General features: G+C 38.6%; 2 protein-coding genes across 4 annotated transcripts; both read right to left on the reverse strand.

The window, feature by feature from the left end:
* Nucleotides 1-779: 779 nt before the first annotated feature.
* LOC113563129 lies at nt 780-2,387 on the reverse strand. Its single transcript, XM_026974326.1, has one exon. The coding sequence runs from the start codon at nt 1,953-1,955 to the stop codon at nt 780-782; it is 1,176 nt and encodes a 391-aa protein (XP_026830127.1). The 5' UTR covers nt 1,956-2,387.
* Nucleotides 2,388-2,501: 114 nt separating this feature from the next.
* Nucleotides 2,502-5,275, reverse strand: LOC105286011 (histone H2B.v2-like). Of its 3 annotated transcripts, XM_011350621.3 has the most exons (3): nt 4,517-5,275; nt 4,255-4,370; nt 3,408-4,178 (listed from the first exon to the last, which is right to left on the reverse strand). In XM_011350621.3, the coding sequence occupies exons 2-3, from the start codon at nt 4,323-4,325 to the stop codon at nt 3,527-3,529; spliced, it is 723 nt and encodes a 240-aa protein (XP_011348923.1). In that variant the 5' UTR covers nt 4,326-4,370; nt 4,517-5,275; the 3' UTR covers nt 3,408-3,526. The 3 variants fall into 3 exon arrangements, with proteins under 3 accessions (XP_026830135.1, XP_026830136.1, XP_011348923.1); XM_026974334.1 differs by having other exon boundaries at nt 2,502-4,370; nt 4,517-5,274; XM_026974335.1 differs by having other exon boundaries at nt 2,502-4,131; nt 4,255-5,274.
* Between the last annotated feature and the right edge of the window lie 13,284 nt (nt 5,276-18,559).

Genomic DNA, 18,559 nt, shown 5'->3' on the forward strand with positions numbered 1-18,559 from the left:
AATAGACGCTGAATAACGCCTCGGATGAAGAATTCGAGGTTCAATGTAGAACTAAAATTTCGACTCGGGATATTTCGATCTATTACCCGAGTCGAAATTTTGCGCCTACTTTAATGCTTTTAGCAGTCGTACGAACCTACTTTTAGGAAAATAGAACCTAGAACTCTTACATTGAAACTCAAACTCCTACAAACAGATGTTAAGATGCTATTTTGACCCTGCAACATTCGGCTACAATCTTGATCGCAACCTGCTTTGACGCTCTAGCGGCAAAAAATGAAATTTCGAACATATTTTAGTGTTAAAGTAGTAGCTAAATAGACGCTGAATAACGCCTCAAATGAAGAATTCGAGGTTCAATGTAGAACTAAAATTTCGACTCGGGATATTTCGATCTATTACCCGAGTCGAAATTTTGCGCCTACTTTAATGCTTTTAGCAGTCGTACGAACCTACTTTTAGGAAAATAGAACCTAGAACTCTTACATTGAAACTCAAACTCCTACAAACAGATGTTAAGATGTTATTTTGACCCTGCAACATTCAGCTATATCCGAGTCGAAATTTTAGGTCTACATTGAGCCTCGCTTATACATTATTGATTTGATGTATATTGTGTCGTATATGTATTATGATGTTTAAAATTGAAATATATTTTTTATATGAAAACACTTTTAATTATTAAGATTATAATTAAAAAAACTACTTAAATACGAAGTATGTAAAAAAATAATGAATTATAGATATATTATTAGATATATTAATGAATTATAGATATATTATTCAAGTTCTTCTTTATTAATAGGTACAGCAATGTATGATTTTTCTTTTACTTTTATATAAATATAAGTTGTTATAAGCTTTTCCACTAAAATAGCTTTTGCAATATTCGTTTCATAACACTTATGTAAAAATAATTTGCTAGTGTACATACACTGATTTTCTTGCGCAACAAATACTTCATCGCTAACAATTTCGTGAATAATTGCATAATGTTGCCTATCACAGTCACATATTGCTTGCATACAATTACAATGGGACACTTTAATAAAACAATACATTAAACCAAACTTAACTTGACTATTGTCTAAATATTGTATGACTGAAGATTGTGTTTGCAAATTTTCTTTATACATTTCTGATACATATATTTTATTATGTCTTAAAAGCCTAAAATATTGCCATAGTGTAATGTTATTAACTAATAAGCCAGTACGTTGCATTGCATCGAAAACAATATCTGATATTTCAGTAAAATTTTTATAAACGCCTACACTATAACAATGTTCATGCACCGGTTCTATTATCTTTACTTGCTTTTTTTTCCGTAAACAAAAATTACGAACATCTCCATCAGGTAATAATTCAGTAAATCTTATCATTTTTATGAATTGATATTGTGATTGTACTATTTGAGTATCGATATGGCAAGTACCGTGTATTAATTTTAATAATTGACCATTTAAATTCTCATATTCGTAACATGTATAGGCCCATAACGGACCAAGAATTCGTATACAGTCGGATAAATGCAGCAATTGATGTAAATTAATAGAACAGAATTGAATACCATACAAGAATTGAAATTCTTTTACAAATCTGTGCAATAAATCTCGTGCTATTTCTATCATATCTTCTGTAATAAAATCTGAATTTAAAATAGACAATGCTATTATCAATCTTAAAAAATATTCAAAATAGTCTAAACGCATGATTCCTTCAAAGATAGGTATAGAGTAGTAAAAACAAAATATTTTCAGTTCTGATATTTTCCAATGAATCAAATCTACAATTGAACGTGGCATACGATGAATAAACTTCGGTGGTTTGATAGCCGTTAATCGACTATTTATCTCATCAATAACAGCGTACAATGAAATTACATTGTTCTTATATTTAGCGTCAGTCAGTAATGTTAAAATTTTTTTAATGACACCACCATCCACACAGTGCATACGATCTATACTGTTACGGGATGTAACGTTAATATTTTAGTTTTTGGAGTCAATGCATTTAAGCAATTTACCCCAGGGACTCAAGTCGTGTGCGTTTTGCGATTTAAGGATAATTTAAATGGTCGGAAAAGGAATGTGAGTCGGAAATTCAATTACTAATTGGATAGTTAATTACTAAGCTATTGGATTTAGAGTGAGGGAGAAGTAAATATGAACCTTGAGTTGTGATCGCGTTGACGCCGTTTTGGAGATCTCGTTGCTGTACTTCTTTCTAACCGCGATATGAGTGAAGAGAGCCGGTGGAGAACCAGGAAGAGAAGAGAAGAAAAGAGAGCCAGGAACCTTGGTTGGTTCCTTTTATACCAAAATCGTGAGCAACAGAATTTTCCTTTAGCCAATGGGAGATCTCGAAAACGGCTGCAACAGGCATAGACAGAGAGGGAGGATCCCGCGCAAATCCCCGCTCTTGGCCTACAGAATCTTCGCGAAAGTTCTAACGATTCTTATACGTATATATACTTATGATATTTTATATATGATTTGATCTTGTTTTTAAACAACGGGAATACAAATATTGGTATCGTTAATCTGTGCGTTAACATTATGCAATAGACATATCGTTTTAAACCGAACCTTGGAGAGTGACTATATCGATATATGAGAAAACAATTCAAGAGATATGGTCACGCTTCGCCTCCAGGACGCGCGACCTGCTTAATATTTACTTATAATTAAAATGCTATAAAAATATATCTCGTGTGTAAGTCTAAGTAAGTGTAAGTTAGGCTATGTCGGGGAAGATGACTAAGCGTGCAACCTTGGTCCTTTGAGAGGTTGTTAGGAAAGGAATTTTGGGATGGATCATAAAAGAGAAAGTTTGTCTGAAGGCAGAGTGACATTGGCATATGACGGTTAAATGAAAAAAAGGAATCCGGAAGAAAAAGGAGACTTGTCGGGACGTAACAATACCCATACCTTTAATAAAGTCTGGCATAATTTTAGAAAAAACATTGTAACCTTTTACTCCCATAACTGGGTGATCTGACGTTGCTAAATTAGCATATTCAATAGACTGTTCCGATGTCCTTGATTGTAATTGATCCTCATATGGATATACGTGAACAAAACCTTTTGGAAGTATTGGAACTCTTTTACCCTTACACAAGCATGATGGACAACGAAAATTGCCATTAAATTGAGTGAAATTTAAACATTCACTTTTAACGGGGAGATCACAAGTTCCCATCAGAACTACTCCTCTGACAATAATTTTATTGTTGTCAGGAAGATTAATTTCGATCCCTTCAGCAATGTTTTTTAATTCTTGTTGAAACTTGTAAATGAATGAATTCATATGTGGTTTCTTATTGTCAAACCAGTAACCCAGAAGTAAAGTATTCTCTCTTTTTTTACGTTCGTTAAATGGTAATTCATTAATTGTTAAATATACAGGCCATATGCTAATTTTTGATGATTTAAATACGGGTATGCCATCAGTGTACCAACTAAAAGAAATATTACAACGATTCGATAAGAAACCATTACTAATCCATGCTTTATACAATTGTCCATCATAAATATCTGTCATGGTGCCCGGGATTAGGTACTGGTCTTTCATATCGCCATTGAAGTTTATTATAAAATCCATTTCTCATGTACATTTCCTTCAGTTGGTTTACAATAGGTAATTGAACAAAATAGGAATTCTTCTTTTTATGACATGATGGACACTCATCATTTATTGTTCTTAATTCTCGAATGCAAAACGTACAATAGTAATGTTTAATAATATTAGTTTGATTGAGACGAAAATACTTTCGGAATTTATATAGACTATTTCTTTTTAATCCTTCATGTAAGCAATGTAATTCTATAGCTATAATAATATCCTCTATGCATGACATTGCCAGATTATGATTTAAAAGAAGAGTTAAAATTATTAACATACTTGCCCTAACAGTTATTTCAGCACCATTTTTTATGACATTATATAATGGTTGATTTTGATCAAAATTATCGTTATTTCTTGCTTCATTATTAAATCGCTCCTCGCGTTCTTCCTCATCTTGTTCTATATCATCAATATTCGATTCATTTAAATCTTCATTGCTACATTGATCATATTCCTCTTCATTTTCTGATTGATAATCATTGTTGTTATCCTCGCTGCTACTTTCTGAAGTGTTATTATCTTCATTTTCATCATACGGTTGGTAAAGGTTTCTACGTCGAATTTTTAAGATTACATGCACATACTCATCACAGTTACATTAGATGTATATTAATATATATTGCTTACTGATATTCAATTATGATTTGATCTCTATTGATTTCCAAAGATTGATCATTATTATTTGGAATTTGTTGCATTTCTTCATTTTCTTCTATTTCTTGCTGATTAGTTCGTTTACATTTCTGTTAATAGTAATAATAATTTTTATTTAATTATGTTACATAGTCTAAGACACATGAGTTCAAATGAAAATAAAAAAAGTATTCAGACACATAAATTTAGCTATTTCTAGATTTATATTATAAAAATTATAATGAAATTAACTTACTTTACAAAATTAGGTGATGAAGATCCTATATGACCAGAAATATTTGGTTGATTTGGAATTTGTTTAATTTTTTCATTTTGATTTCGGAAAATATTATTTAATCTGTTACGACGTTGTCTCAGGCCAACTTCTAGCAACGATTTATACGACATATTGTTAATTTTGGTAATGATTATATTCCTTCATATATAACACGGGACTTGCGTTTCGATACATGTCAATCGATATCGATGACTTTTTGATTGTTATTTAGTCAAATGTTTTATAACAAGAGACGAGTAGGAACGCGCCTGCGTTCTCGTCATTCTCGTCATTCTCATTATCTTTTTCGGTGAGATGTCATAATTGCGTAAGATTTCTGGCATCATTAGGTGTGCTTATTGTAGGATATCAATTCCGGTGATAATCAATTAAGTGCAATGTCACGTAGAAATAAACAATTTGCGCTCATTTGGTGGATTTCGAGTGGCCAAACAGATGTAGTGCCTTTGTCTATGATTCCGAAAACGCATCAAAAAGTTGATGCTAACCACTCTTGTATGGAAAGACTTTAAGACAAAAAAAGAATCAAAGGAAGAAGTAAAAGTGATTGGTATAAGCAGTATGTATTTTTATTTTATTAAAATAAGTTAAGATTAATAGTTAAGATTAAATTACTAATTTTTCCATAAACAAGTTATTGATACTTTTTATATTTATTTTCTTAATTCTAAGTCATTTATATATATATATATATATATATATATATGAGAATAGAATCTATGAGAGTATAATATGCGTATAACTGTTTAGTGGATAGAAAAAAATGACTTAGAATTAAGAATATATATATATATATATATTATATATATATAAAAGCCAAATTATATATATAATAAATAATATATCATATTATTTATTAATTTTTAGATGATGAAAATGAACTTCATCGACGAATGATAACGAGTCATGGTGAACTTCATGATTTATCAAACAAAATTTTCTCAGCAGAAGTACTAGATGCTCAAAAACATATTACAAAAAATAAGAAGTTGACAAAAAATACAAAGATCAGTTAAAAAAACGGTGGAGGAAAAATCAGAAAAGATCATTCTATATTTGATATTGAAAATACTAACATACTCAAGTCAGTGCCTCAAACGAGTACGATTGTATCATCGATGTCGCATCATGTTCCACCACTCTTACCTTCATGTACCGTCAAATCATCTGATTCATCTCAATATAATAATAAGTTTCCAGAATCAAATTGTTCATCACCATTTTCTTATTCATCGACAATAAACTCGTGGATATTGCCACCACACTCAACATCAGCGCCAAGTACTTCAATAGCCACAAATCTATCTGTACCAACTACTTCACGGACTACATTATCTGCATCACCAGCGCTCAATCATTCTTCAATATCCAATTTATTGCCAAATTTTACATCATCTACAAGTCCGCTGCCAAATTCAACACAATATGAAACCATTTTACCGGAATCTAATTATGTTAATTCCGTACCACATATTCATTCTGGATCAGCATTTATGATTTGATAGAAATATGGATAGCCAACGCGATAAACTAGAAACTTTTAAAGAAAAAAAATCTCGAAGAAACGGATGATAATGAAACGACTAGTTCTGAGAATTTGGACAATGAAAGTATTACTGGTGATTTGGAAATTGTTCCTAGAATTGCATTAGGGAAGGGTAAGTGTTTTAATTATCTGTATTAATAACAACTGTACATATACCATAAATTTTTCTTTTGCATTATTGTAGTGACAGATAGGGATATTCATTTTCAACAACAATTATTAAAAGCAATGATACAATCTCACGAAAATGAATTAAAAATGGATGTTAACTCGAAGGAAACATTTCCGGTAGCGTATAGATTGCAATATTTAACATTTAACATTAATCAGAAATTGAATCTAAAACATTTTTTTGTATGTAATAATTCTTCAGGTACCATCTTATTATTTTAAAGAAGGGAACGAAAAGGTATTAGCGCGGTATAATAAATAAATGAACTTCAGCATAGTAAATATGCATTTTCTTGATTAAATATTATATTAATTACCACAGGTAGAAATAGCACCAAAGTGTGGTTTTTATTTATTAAAAATTAGAGCATCAACTATAAAAACAGAAGCAACCATTCGCAATGACTGGAAAATATTAGTCCGTGAGACTCTTTTAGATGTTTACGGTTCGAGTATTGTAAACTATTCTGCTACTGGGAAAAGAGGCAGTCGGCCAGGAATAGATTACAAATTAGTTAAAGGATTATATGGTACATTATAAAATTAGTAATATAATTAATCGCTAATAAATAATAGCTAAATTAATATGGTATGTTGGTTTTTCTAAAGAATGAGTAAATCAGAAGGCATCTCAGTCAGTCTCTACAAAGACTTTTATCAATTACATCAATAAACTGGCATCTAACAAAAGAAAATATCAGAAGTCATCTAAATTGCAAGTAAAAAAGAAGAAAATTACAAAAGAAAAAGATAATCCACTAGCTGCCAGATTTGGTAAAATATTTTACTACTTTAAAATAATTTTTTCGAAACTATTTGATTTGTTTATTGTTATTAATCGTGGACTGCTATTTACTACCTAGATATGCCGGTATTATCAAAAGAACAAAATATTGAAACAAGTCAACAATTGTACTCAAATGGAACTCAAACATATGATCGAAATGTTATATATCACATTGTAAGCAATTAGACATTCGTGAACCGTAAAAGTCAATAAATATATTTTAAAATTAACTTAAATTTAACTTTAAATAAATTTAAATATAATAAGCTTAAAACAATTATTTAAAATTGAATTGAATTTTATATTGCAGTATCCATAGATACGAGCTACAAGGAAAATGAATATAGATTGACTGCCTTATAATGACATTATTTCAAGTAAAACAAGAATACCAGCCTTACACACACATACACAAGAATGATCTTTGTGATTTTTTTCTTAACCGTTGTTTTAACAGATTTTGTATTTTTTGTCAACTTCTTATTTTATCTATAATTATAATGATCAATTATATGTTACATTCGTTTTCTGTATTCGTCTTTTTTAATTATATTACAACACGTTATGCTCGCTCGTATATTACAACATATTTAATTATATTACAACACGTATTGCTCATATATTAATCTATATACTATTACATTTTATTTATGAATTAAGTTTTTGTACTAGTTATGAAGTTTCTTATGTATTTAAAGTTTATGCGTTAAAGAAAATGGTTTCCCTTTAATAATAAAAATTTTGAATATATTATTAGCTTTATCATTATTTGAAGTATTTAATTTACGCAAATTAATTTCAGGTTACTTTACTTATATAATAATTGCAATAATTACAATATTATTAAAAGATTCGAATGATTACAAATATTTGAAATCATTATATTTAATTATATTATTTGTACTTAATAAACACAAGCATCCAGCTTCGCTCGTAGCCGTGATTTAATTTTTTCTTGATTTTACAAATTTTCGAGCTATTTATTTATTTCTTTTAATAATATTGTAATTATTATATAAGTAAAAAAGTGATCTAATTAATTACCTAATTATGAGTAATCCAAAGCATACCGGATTACATTTTTAGGATATAGAGCGCTAAAGGAGGATCTTGATCGTAACCTGCTTTGACGCTCTAGCGGCAAAAAAGGAAATTTCGGACATATTTTAGTGTTAAAGTAGTAGCTAAATATACGCTGAAATACGTTATATAACGCCTACTTTTATTCTTTTACTTCTGCCTCGGATGAAGAATTCGAGGTTCAATGTAGACCTAAAATTTCGACTCGGGAGACGTGAAATCAATCGCGCGAACCGATAACTCTGTGCCACTGGCGATTCGATAACTCCGTGCCACGAACAAACGATTGCGTTATCATCATTGACGTCAATGTTAAAGCTGTTGTTATCGTTAATTCCATATCAGGTGTGTGCGTGCATACATGCGTGCGTGTGTTTGATTCAATTTCGAATCGACCGTCGTCGCGCGAGGCTTCGCCGAGTGCACTATCGCGTCGTGCGCGAAACGTCTTCTTATCTAATACCTACATCGCGAGCAGCGAGCTGTCGGATATTCGGCGTCCCAAGTACGCAGCGACAGAGGGTCGCCGTCCCCCCGTTGCTGGCCAACTGGCGACTACTGCGGCGGCGACGACGACGCAGCAGCCTCGTGTCGACCGGACGTTAACCGTGTGTCGATGCGACGCGTGGTACATTACGTGTAACGCCGGTGCGTAGTACACCGTACTCCACGCAAGTCGCCCGCCGTGCACGCACGCACGCGCACACACATGCGCCGAAACGCGCCGCTAATAAGTGCCTAATCGAGAGCAAACGAGTGCGAGGAGATCGCGGTGCGATAATCGGGTGGCATGCGCCTCCGCCTTTTCCGCGAAGGAAACTGACTGCCGCGGCGGCGGCGGCGGCGGTGTCGCCGAGGGTTGAACACGGAGGGGTAAGAAAATGCGCAGTAAGAAAAGGATGGACCCCGCCGCCCGTCGCCGCTATTGCTCCACGCTCTCGTCGCGCATTTCGGCAATTCTACGCGATTAGTCAGCGCCGCGACGAGATCTTTCCAACCGCAAATCCTTCAGCTTTTGCTTTCAACGAGAGAAATCCTGAAAGTATAATCAAATAAAGTAAATGTTGGAAGAATGACGCAGTTCTCTCCGAAGGGACGTGTCGACGATGCGGAGGACCATGGAGCCGCCATCCAACGGTGGGAGCGGAAGCCGATCGAGCCGCCTGTGTGTATCGCGGAACGTTGATTGAGCAAAAACTTTGGTGGCTAACGTCCTCGCGGTCCCCGGTATCGCCGTACATTATACGCGATAGCGTATATAAGCCGACATAAGCCTCGTTTACCATGCACGAATTTATGGTTGCAATTTTGACTTCTCGACCTTTATTTATTGCAAATGCCGCATCACATCGCAAAGGAATAAAGTTATTATTAATGCACAATGTATATTTAGCCTTTTCGGCCATCAACGTCCAACTCTAACGCACAACTCTCAGATTTATTAAACGTAATCAATAACGATGCAATCTCGGTATTACAATACTCGACAAATTTGACATTCGCTTACGTTTGACGTTTATCGATCGCTCGGCTCGATACTGCGTGCACGCAGTTACAAAATGGGTACTAAATAATCAAACAGACGTTGTTTGATTCTGCCCATTTGGTCCTGCCTGCTTCAGAGACGTCGTGCACGCCGGAAAAGAAAAAAGAGGATAGGCAACGAGGAAATGGCGAACGCCTCAAGAGCGATAATACAGTTTATTAGCGAGGAAGATACAGGCATTTACGATCCTCGCTCAGGTACAAAGTATTACCGATGCCCGAAGGGTACTGAAAGACAGCAGCAAGAATCATTAACCATGGAGTTTATCGACGTTGCGCGACAACGACGATTCAAATTCCACGATTTAGATTTCAGACACCCGGCGCGGCGCGCATCGTAGCCAGACCGCAATGCAAGCCGTCCATTTTGGGACCGCGATGCACATGCCTGCCCGAATGAAATATCGTTCTTGGAAGTGTACACCCACGGAAAAGATTTCTGGACTTAATGCTATTACTCTTTAATCTATCATAAAATAAGATCGCTATAGCGACAATCATATTTATTACTGAAAAGAAGCATATTTTAATCTTGAATAGAAAATTCGAAAATCTACATTAAAATAATCTTCGTGCTATCTCATTAATTTTCTTAGAAGGATTTAGATACAAATTTGTAGCAAGTTCAAAATATTCTTCATTTAAGAATATTGTGAGATCTAAAAGACATCTTATTCTATTCTTCTAAGAGAATTTGTAGAATCTGCACAAAACGGTCAATATTTATGTGTTGCAATCGAAAATCGGGAAAGTGTTTCTGTTATTTACAATGAATAAGTGCAATACTCTACAAGAAATATTAAAAGGTATGGAAATGTCTTATCTCGAATCTTATTTCTCAAGTAAGTATATTGTATATACTTACATTTCCATATCTTTTAATATTTCTTGTAGAGTATTGCACTTATTCATTGTAAATAACAGAAACACTTTCCCGATTTTCGATTGCAACACATAAATATTGGCCGTTTTATTCGAATAAAGGACGGCGCCGAGTCGACGAGCGACTGTGAGAAAATGATGCGTCGACATCGACAAAGCCTACTATAAAGTGGCGCTAATATCAAATTATTCTACATACAAGAATATATAAACATAAATTTGTACATGTTACTCTTGTCTGAAGACAGTAAGACAATCTTACTTAATTCGAGAGAGAAGAATAGAAATTACTGATTTAAATAAAAAATTGTTTTATTTTCATATTTTTTATACTTGTAATACGATTAAATTAGTCAAGAATATTTTTCGTCTCGTTATCAGAAATCCTTTCTGAGGGTGTACGTGTGCGCGCGCGTGTAAATTGCACACGCAGCACACCGGGCAGACGCTTGCATATTAACGCGGGCTTCGACGGAAAAAGAATTACGTCGCCGGCCGAAAACCGGAGGGCTTCACTCGCCGCGTGTTCTTAGGATACTGGGTATACGCGTCGCGCGGAATGCGGTTTACATTGCCGAGATGTAGGTAAAACGCGCACGGCGATCGAGACGCGAGTATGCGAGGCGCGCGTTACCTGCGGCGCGTTCAAAGTCGTTCTTGCGTGAAATGCGTCGACTTGGTGCCGGTCGAATCGGTATTTGGAAACCTTTATCCGCGCAAAACCGTGCATCCTTATGTCGCGATGCGTCGCGCAACGTGGCGTGATCGATGCGATTAATTGCACGATCGTTTTATTCGCGGTCAGATGGGTGACACGAGCAACGCGGGAATTTGCGAGCGATACGAGTCAATTGGCGAGTGAGTCGAGACTCCGTCTCCCGAGTAATCGCTCGCTTGCCGTACATCTACAAAGTTAATTGGAATTTCCAATTAACAGAGCGAGAGCACAGAGGGACTGGTAATTACCCGCACGTACGGAAAGTAGAAACCTCGTAAAGACAAACAAGGACACACGCGTCTAGTTGAGATAAGAAAAATTATTTACGACGCCCCTCCGACGAGAATAATAGTAGCGATGTGACGTGGGCCGGTTTTATGTTCTACGGAAAATACGTACAAGATTGCAACGAGGAACGAGAAAGCGTAAAGAGCAAAAGACGCGCAACGCGTCTCTGTAGCTGCGCGCTGTAAAAAGGCGCTTTCAGCAATTATCGACAACTCGCGTAACCATTGTCTCGAGCAATCGTCGACACAGGGGGAATTTTCTCTCAAGAAAGATTCGATCGATCAGTTTGCACCGGTTGCAAGGCGTCGTCGTATATATAGGCGTCGTACGTTGACGGATATTCGGATTCCCCCTCGGCCCAACAATGCCGAGCAATCGTTCCGTTGGGCGCATGTGCCCTTGGTACGCGTTAATAGCGCAACGGAGGAGCGGTGACATTCCGTGCCATCGTTGGCGTAGTACTCTCGCTCGGGCAGCGAACACAAGCTATCCAATTACGATACATGATGCGGGCAGGATCGGCTGCCACCAGACGTCATCAGCACGTTTCTACACCCTCAGAAAGAATTTCTGATAACGAGACGAAAAATATTCTTGACTAATTTAATCGTATTACAAGTATAAAAAATATGAAAATAAAACAATTTTTTATTTAAATCAGTAATTTCTATTCTTCTCTCTCGAATTAAATAACATTGTCTTGAGACAAGAGTAACATGTACAAATTTATGTTTATATATTCTTGTATGTAGAATAATTTGATATTAGCGCCACTTTATAGTAGGCTTTGTCCATGTCGACGCGTCATTTCTCACAGTCGCTCGTCGACTCGGCGCCGTCCTTTATTCGGATAAAACGGCCAATATTTATGTGTTGCAATCGAAAATCGGGAAAGTGTTTCTGTTATTTACAATGAATAAGTGCAATACTCTACAAGAAATATTAAAAGATATGGAAATGTAAGTAAGTATATACAATATACTTACTTGAGAAATAAGATTCGAGATAAGACATTTCCATACCTTTTAATATTTCTTGTAGAGTATTGCACTTATTCATTGTAAATAACAGAAACACTTTCCCGATTTTCGATTGTAACACATAAATATTGGCCGTTTTGTGCAGATTCTACAAATTCTCTTAGAAGAATAGAATAAGATGTCTTTTAGATCTCACAATATTCTTAAATGAAGAATATTTTGAACTTGCTACAAATTTGTATCTAAATCCTTCTGAGAAAATGAATGAGATAGCACGAAGATTATTTTAATGTAGATTTTCGAATTTTCTATTCAAGATTAAAATATGCTTCTTTTCAGTAATAAATATGATTGTCGCTATAGCGATCTTATTTTATGATAGATTAAAGAGTAATAGCATTAAGTCCAGAAATCTTTTCTGTGGGTGTACGGATGAGCGTTGTTCAAAAATACTGGCCAAGGATATTTCAACGTTGAACAAAAGTGTCGGTAATACTTGAAAATAAAAGCACTAGTTGTAACTCAACATCGCGATAAACTTTCCGTCTCACGGCCACGGTGTGTGGCGCGATAAACGCACGTTGCCGACCGAATGACTTTTTTGAGGGAGAGAGGAAGGAGGAAAAAAGATCAGCGTCCTGTTGCAATTCTCGCGGGCCGCAAATCACAAAAAAATGTTACTGCCGGCGCTTATAAGAATAACAAAACGCGAATAAGGGTTACGCAACGCACCCCAACGTTATTACCTGTCGTAAATGTCAGTCGTCAATAACCCAATACATTTTTACGAATGCGCTCAAGGCTGGACATCTCCCAGACACTTTACTTATTTCGATTTAGTTAACGCGCCAAGCAACAATTTTTGCCGACGTCTATGATGTCGTAAACGTCATCGTCACTCGCAACGGTCCCGCGTCATTTTCCGCCAGCTTAATAGGAGAGTGAGTATTTAATGACAATATGCGTCTCGCGGACACGCCAAGTAACGACACAGGAATCGATTCCGAATCGATTTCAGCATTGCTCGAGGGCGATCAATTTTTTCCAGGCTTTGGAATGATTCGCGCAACACGGACGTCTTTTTCCTTTTTTATCGTTTTTAACAGATTTCCCTCAACGAGTACTTTTGATTTTTTAATCGATAACTAGTAGACAACAACATCGGATACGATCGTCGCTATCAATCAATTTCTTATCAAGGGTCAATGACTAGAATGTTCGATCGATACTCTGCTGCCGTCGCCGACCGTTTGCCGACTCGTGGAAATAATCGCGGAAAGGAACGGCGTCCATTTTCGGGTAATGTGCGTGGTACGCCCTCGATATCGCACAAGAAAGGGATTTCGTCGCGTTCGTAAAAATAGATTTGCGTCATTCGGGTAAAAGCCGTATTACTGCTAACGCGATAACGTATCGCGGCGTACCGTCCGGATATCGACCGACTAATTTCCCGGAAGATTCACCCGATCGCGAAAGAGCGGGAGACGGGAACAGCGTAGTACGGATGTACCGTCGTATTGTCCCACGGGGCGAATTCAAGAACCGAGCGGGTTATATATGCGTAAATCACGCGGACGGTACACGGTGACGCCCGCGCGCGATGGCGCGCGCAAGTGGCGATACGATGCTCGTACTGGCAATAATGATGCAAAAGGAGCGCTTCGATGCGCGATCGCAAGATCGGGTCGAGGCGAGCCGAGATGAAGCAGCGACGACCGCGCAGCCCTCTCGTGCCCGGGGGCGAGGGGGCGACGTCGTCGCGACGTAGCGCGGCGTGGCGCGGCGACGAACGAGGTTAGCCGAGCGGCCGCGAGGTCACCGACTAAAGAGACAAATATCGCGGAATACGCGATATGTTTGATGGCCGCGCTGCTCTCCGCGACCTCGCGCAGATACGCGCTGACACCGCCGAACCTCCCGAACCAGGAGAAATGGCACTCCGAATCGTGGGTCACCTTGTCGGAATTCGAGCAGGAACGTGGCGAGCGGCGTCTGCCACCGCTGGTCGCCCTTCCTCGAAAAACTGCCGTCGCCGGGTCCCCCCGACGCCGTTGGAACGCCCCGGTCTCGCTTGCTTTCTCTCTCTCTCTCCGTTTCTCTCTCTTTCCGCTGTGCATTCTCGACTCGCCCTCCTCGTGAACGAACGAGCGGGCAACGATTTTCGCGGCGGCCTCGGAGGCCATTGATACTGGTCGCCGAGACCGCGCCACGCCGGTGAAAGCACTTTTTCGCGCGGGTACCGTGACATTGGCCACGCGAGAGAGAAACAACGCCCAGCGGGGACGCATTGTTCCGAGAAAGAATTTCGCGTGTTACACACGCGCACCACGTTCGACGTCCCCCGTCCTGCTTTCCCGGCAACTCCCCGATCGCGTTCCTTTTTCACCGAAAAATTTGCGGCCCGCAAATTTCAGGAACAAAAGTAACTCTGAAGGGAAAAATCAAAAGCGAAGGAAAGACGGCATGGATGGGAACGCGTGCTCGCGGAAGCAACGTTTCCTCGGAGCTCGGGCAAACGTCGCGTGCTCGCGCCGATAACAGCCCACTTGCTGCGTGAACAAAAGTGTCACGGATAAAAGCGGATCTCAGCCCGCAGCCGGTGAATTCGCGCGTGTGCGCCGAAAAAAAACTGCGCGCCGCGCAGGAGAAAGCGGAAAGAACTCACCGAGACGCGGCGTCCAATGGGGAATTCCGTGACGTGCCTCGAAGTCATCAGCACGTATCTGCGACTTTCTCGCTCCTCCGCGGGGCACGGTCGAGAGGCGATCTTCTCGTTAGATCCGGGACCGGCGGCAGGCACTATCAGCACGTTCCCCCACAAACTCGAAGAGAAAAACGCTCACCCGCGAACGCGTAACGCGCGAGACGGCGATCGCGAGCGGGATTCGGCTTCGCGCCGTCCGAGCCGATCCGTTTGTTTATCCGTTAAACCGTCCCTCCCCAGTGGGACGACGAGATTCTCGAATGACGAGACAACGGCAAAGGTGATGACACCGACACCGACGACGACAGCCAAGATGATGACGACGCGGCGCGTCGTGGAGCGCGACGGGACGGTCGCGCGGTGAATAAATACCGCGATTACTGGTCGGGGCGCAGATTCCCCGCGCGACTCGCACACGACTTGTTTACTAGAACGCGCACCACGCCATGCCCCGTGAACGTGCGTCCGTCCCCGTCCCCGTTCTCCCCTCCGCCGTCGAGCGAGGCAGGAGTCTGCGCATGGCTCACCGCCCGTCTACGCTCCCTCCTTCGCGGCCGCTTCGTGCGCGTGATAAAGGGAATATCTGCCTTGACGTACGACGCAACCTCGACGAGCCAGCACGTAACGCGCCAACAAACGGGTCATCGTACTCCCGCGCCATCACCGCGGTAACTAACTGCCGAGCGTGGACCGTGCCAAACGGCGGCCCCGTCGCAAATCGTACACCAAGCGACATCTGTCGGCGGAAGCACGTAGCTTCTACACGTTACTACGTTACCGAGAACTCACTAAAGTTACCAGGAGTGCGGAGCCCCTGTAGTTATCGTGACGCCCGCCAAATGTCGCTACCAGTATCAAAATTGCGAAATTGCGTAATACTCAGACGGCATCGATCCTGCGTGGATAATTTAGCGATTCTTCACTCTTATATACAGGGTGTCCCGGGTTTTAACCGACAAACTGCGGGAGCATATTCTACTAGTGGAAATAAGAAAAAATTCTTATATCGAGTTTGCTTAGAAATGCTTTATTACAAAGTTATATAAACCAATATTGAAAAGAAATATGAGATAAGTAACAACGGATTTTTTCACAAAAATAAAAATTATCTACGCAATGATTTAGTGACGCATTTCAAAATGTTGTCCTTGCACATCGATACAAGCTACACATCGACGTAGTACAGAATTTGTTACAGTACGACATTCCTGAAAATTTTCTTGCATCTCAGTAATTGAATTAGTAATTCGTTGCTTTAAATCTTCAAGCGAGATTACTTCTGTACTGTAAACTTTATTTTTTAAAGTTGCCCATAAATAAAAATCAAGAGGCGTTAAATCGGGCGATCTTGGAGGCCAGAAAACCGGTCCTCCTCGACCAATCCACCTATGAGCATAATGTTCGTCTAACCAGTTTCTAACTTGTCTAGCATAGTGCGATGGACAACCGTCTAACTGTATCCAGCTGTTTTGGCGAAACTGCAGTGGCACATTTTCCATCAAAATTGGTACATGTCAATACACATAACATAAACATCTTCGACCTTCTAAATTCTACACTATGTTCCGTTGTTACTTATCTGATATTTCTTTTCAATATTGGTTTATAACTTTGTAATAAAGCATTTCTAAGCAAACTCGATATAAGAATTTTTTCTTATTTCCACTAGTAGAATATGCTCCCGCAGTTTGTCGGTTAAAACCCGGAACACCCTGTAGTGAAGGGCTGGTTAAATAAAGAAGTGACTGCGGCTTTTTTCTTGGACATACAGAGAGCATACGATGAGGTCTTGAGTGACATCTTATTAGATAGATTACGTGAATTAAAAGTCCCTCAATTATATTTACAATTTATAGATAATTTAGTTTCAGAAAGAATTCTTTTCACGGGGTTCGATTCTTTTGAGGAAATGAGATTTGTTAATAAAGGTCTTCCGCAGGGTAGCGTATTGAGCCCCCTTTTGTATTTTGTGTATGTTTTGGGGTTGGAGGCTGTCGTGTCGCGGTCGCCGGGCCTAGAAGTTCTACAGTTTGCCGATGACGTGTGCATATTTTTCTCTCACAGAACGGAGGGAGTAGCCATTAGGTCAGTTGAGGGAGGTGCAGCGCAGTTGGATACATGGTTTAGGTCATTAGGTCTTGAACTGGCTCCTTCCAAATCTAATTTTTGTGTTTTCAAAAGAAACGCGCAAGCGACCATTTGTCCGCAGTCTTTTCATCTTCGAGACACTGAACTTTTAGCTAAGCCATATGTAAAGTTTTTGGGCTTATATTTTCAAGCAAACCTCAAGTGGAACTTACAAGTTGCACATATAAAGGAGCGATGTTTCAGCTCAATGAATTTAGTCAGATTTTTAAGAACGACATGGTGGGGAGCCGATCCTACATTATTATTATCATTATACAGGGTGTCCCGGGTTTTAACCGACAAACTGCGGGAGCATATTCTACTAGTGGAAATAAGAAAAAATTCTTATATCGAGTTTGCTTAGAAATGCTTTATTACAAAGTTATATAAACCAATATTGAAAAGAAATATGAGATAAGTAACAACGGATTTTTTCACAAAAATAAAAATTATCTACGCAATGATTTAGTGACGCATTTCAAAATGTTGTCCTTGCACATCGATACAAGCTACACATCGACGTAGTACAGAATTTGTTACAGTACGACATTCCTGAAAATTTTCTTGCATCTCAGTAATTGAATTAGTAATTCGTTGCTTTAAATCTTCAAGCGAGATTACTTCTGTACTGTAAACTTTATTTTTTAAAGTTGCCCATAAATAAAAATCAAGAGGCGTTAAATCGGGCGATCTTGGAGGCCAGAAAACCGGTCCTCCTCGACCAATCCACCTATGAGCATAATGTTCGTCTAACCAGTTTCTAACTTGTCTAGCATAGTGCGATGGACAACCGTCTAACTGTATCCAGCTGTTTTGGCGAAACTGCAGTGGCACATTTTCCATCAAAATTGGTACATGTCAATACACATAACATAAACATCTTCGACCTTCTAAATTCTACACTATGTTCCGTTGTTACTTATCTGATATTTCTTTTCAATATTGGTTTATAACTTTGTAATAAAGCATTTCTAAGCAAACTCGATATAAGAATTTTTTCTTATTTCCACTAGTAGAATATGCTCCCGCAGTTTGTCGGTTAAAACCCGGGACACCCTGTATAAAGCGTTAGTTAGATCACGAATTGAATACGGTGCTTTTATATGGAATGATTTGCCGAAATATTTAGAATCCCAGTCGAATATAATACAAAATGCGTCTCTTCGTACAGCA

The sequence above is a fragment of the Ooceraea biroi genome, chromosome 12 (genome assembly GCF_003672135.1).
Source record: "Ooceraea biroi isolate clonal line C1 chromosome 12, Obir_v5.4, whole genome shotgun sequence".
NCBI lineage: Eukaryota > Metazoa > Arthropoda > Insecta > Hymenoptera > Formicidae > Ooceraea > Ooceraea biroi.

Excerpts from the sequence above, each read along its gene's own strand:
- LOC113563129 (XM_026974326.1), bottom strand. The coding sequence starts at position 1,955 with ATGCACTGTGTGGATGGTGGTGTCATTAAAAAAATTTTAACATTACTG.
- LOC105286011 (XM_026974334.1), bottom strand. The coding sequence starts at position 3,603 with ATGGATTTTATAATAAACTTCAATGGCGATATGAAAGACCAGTACCTA.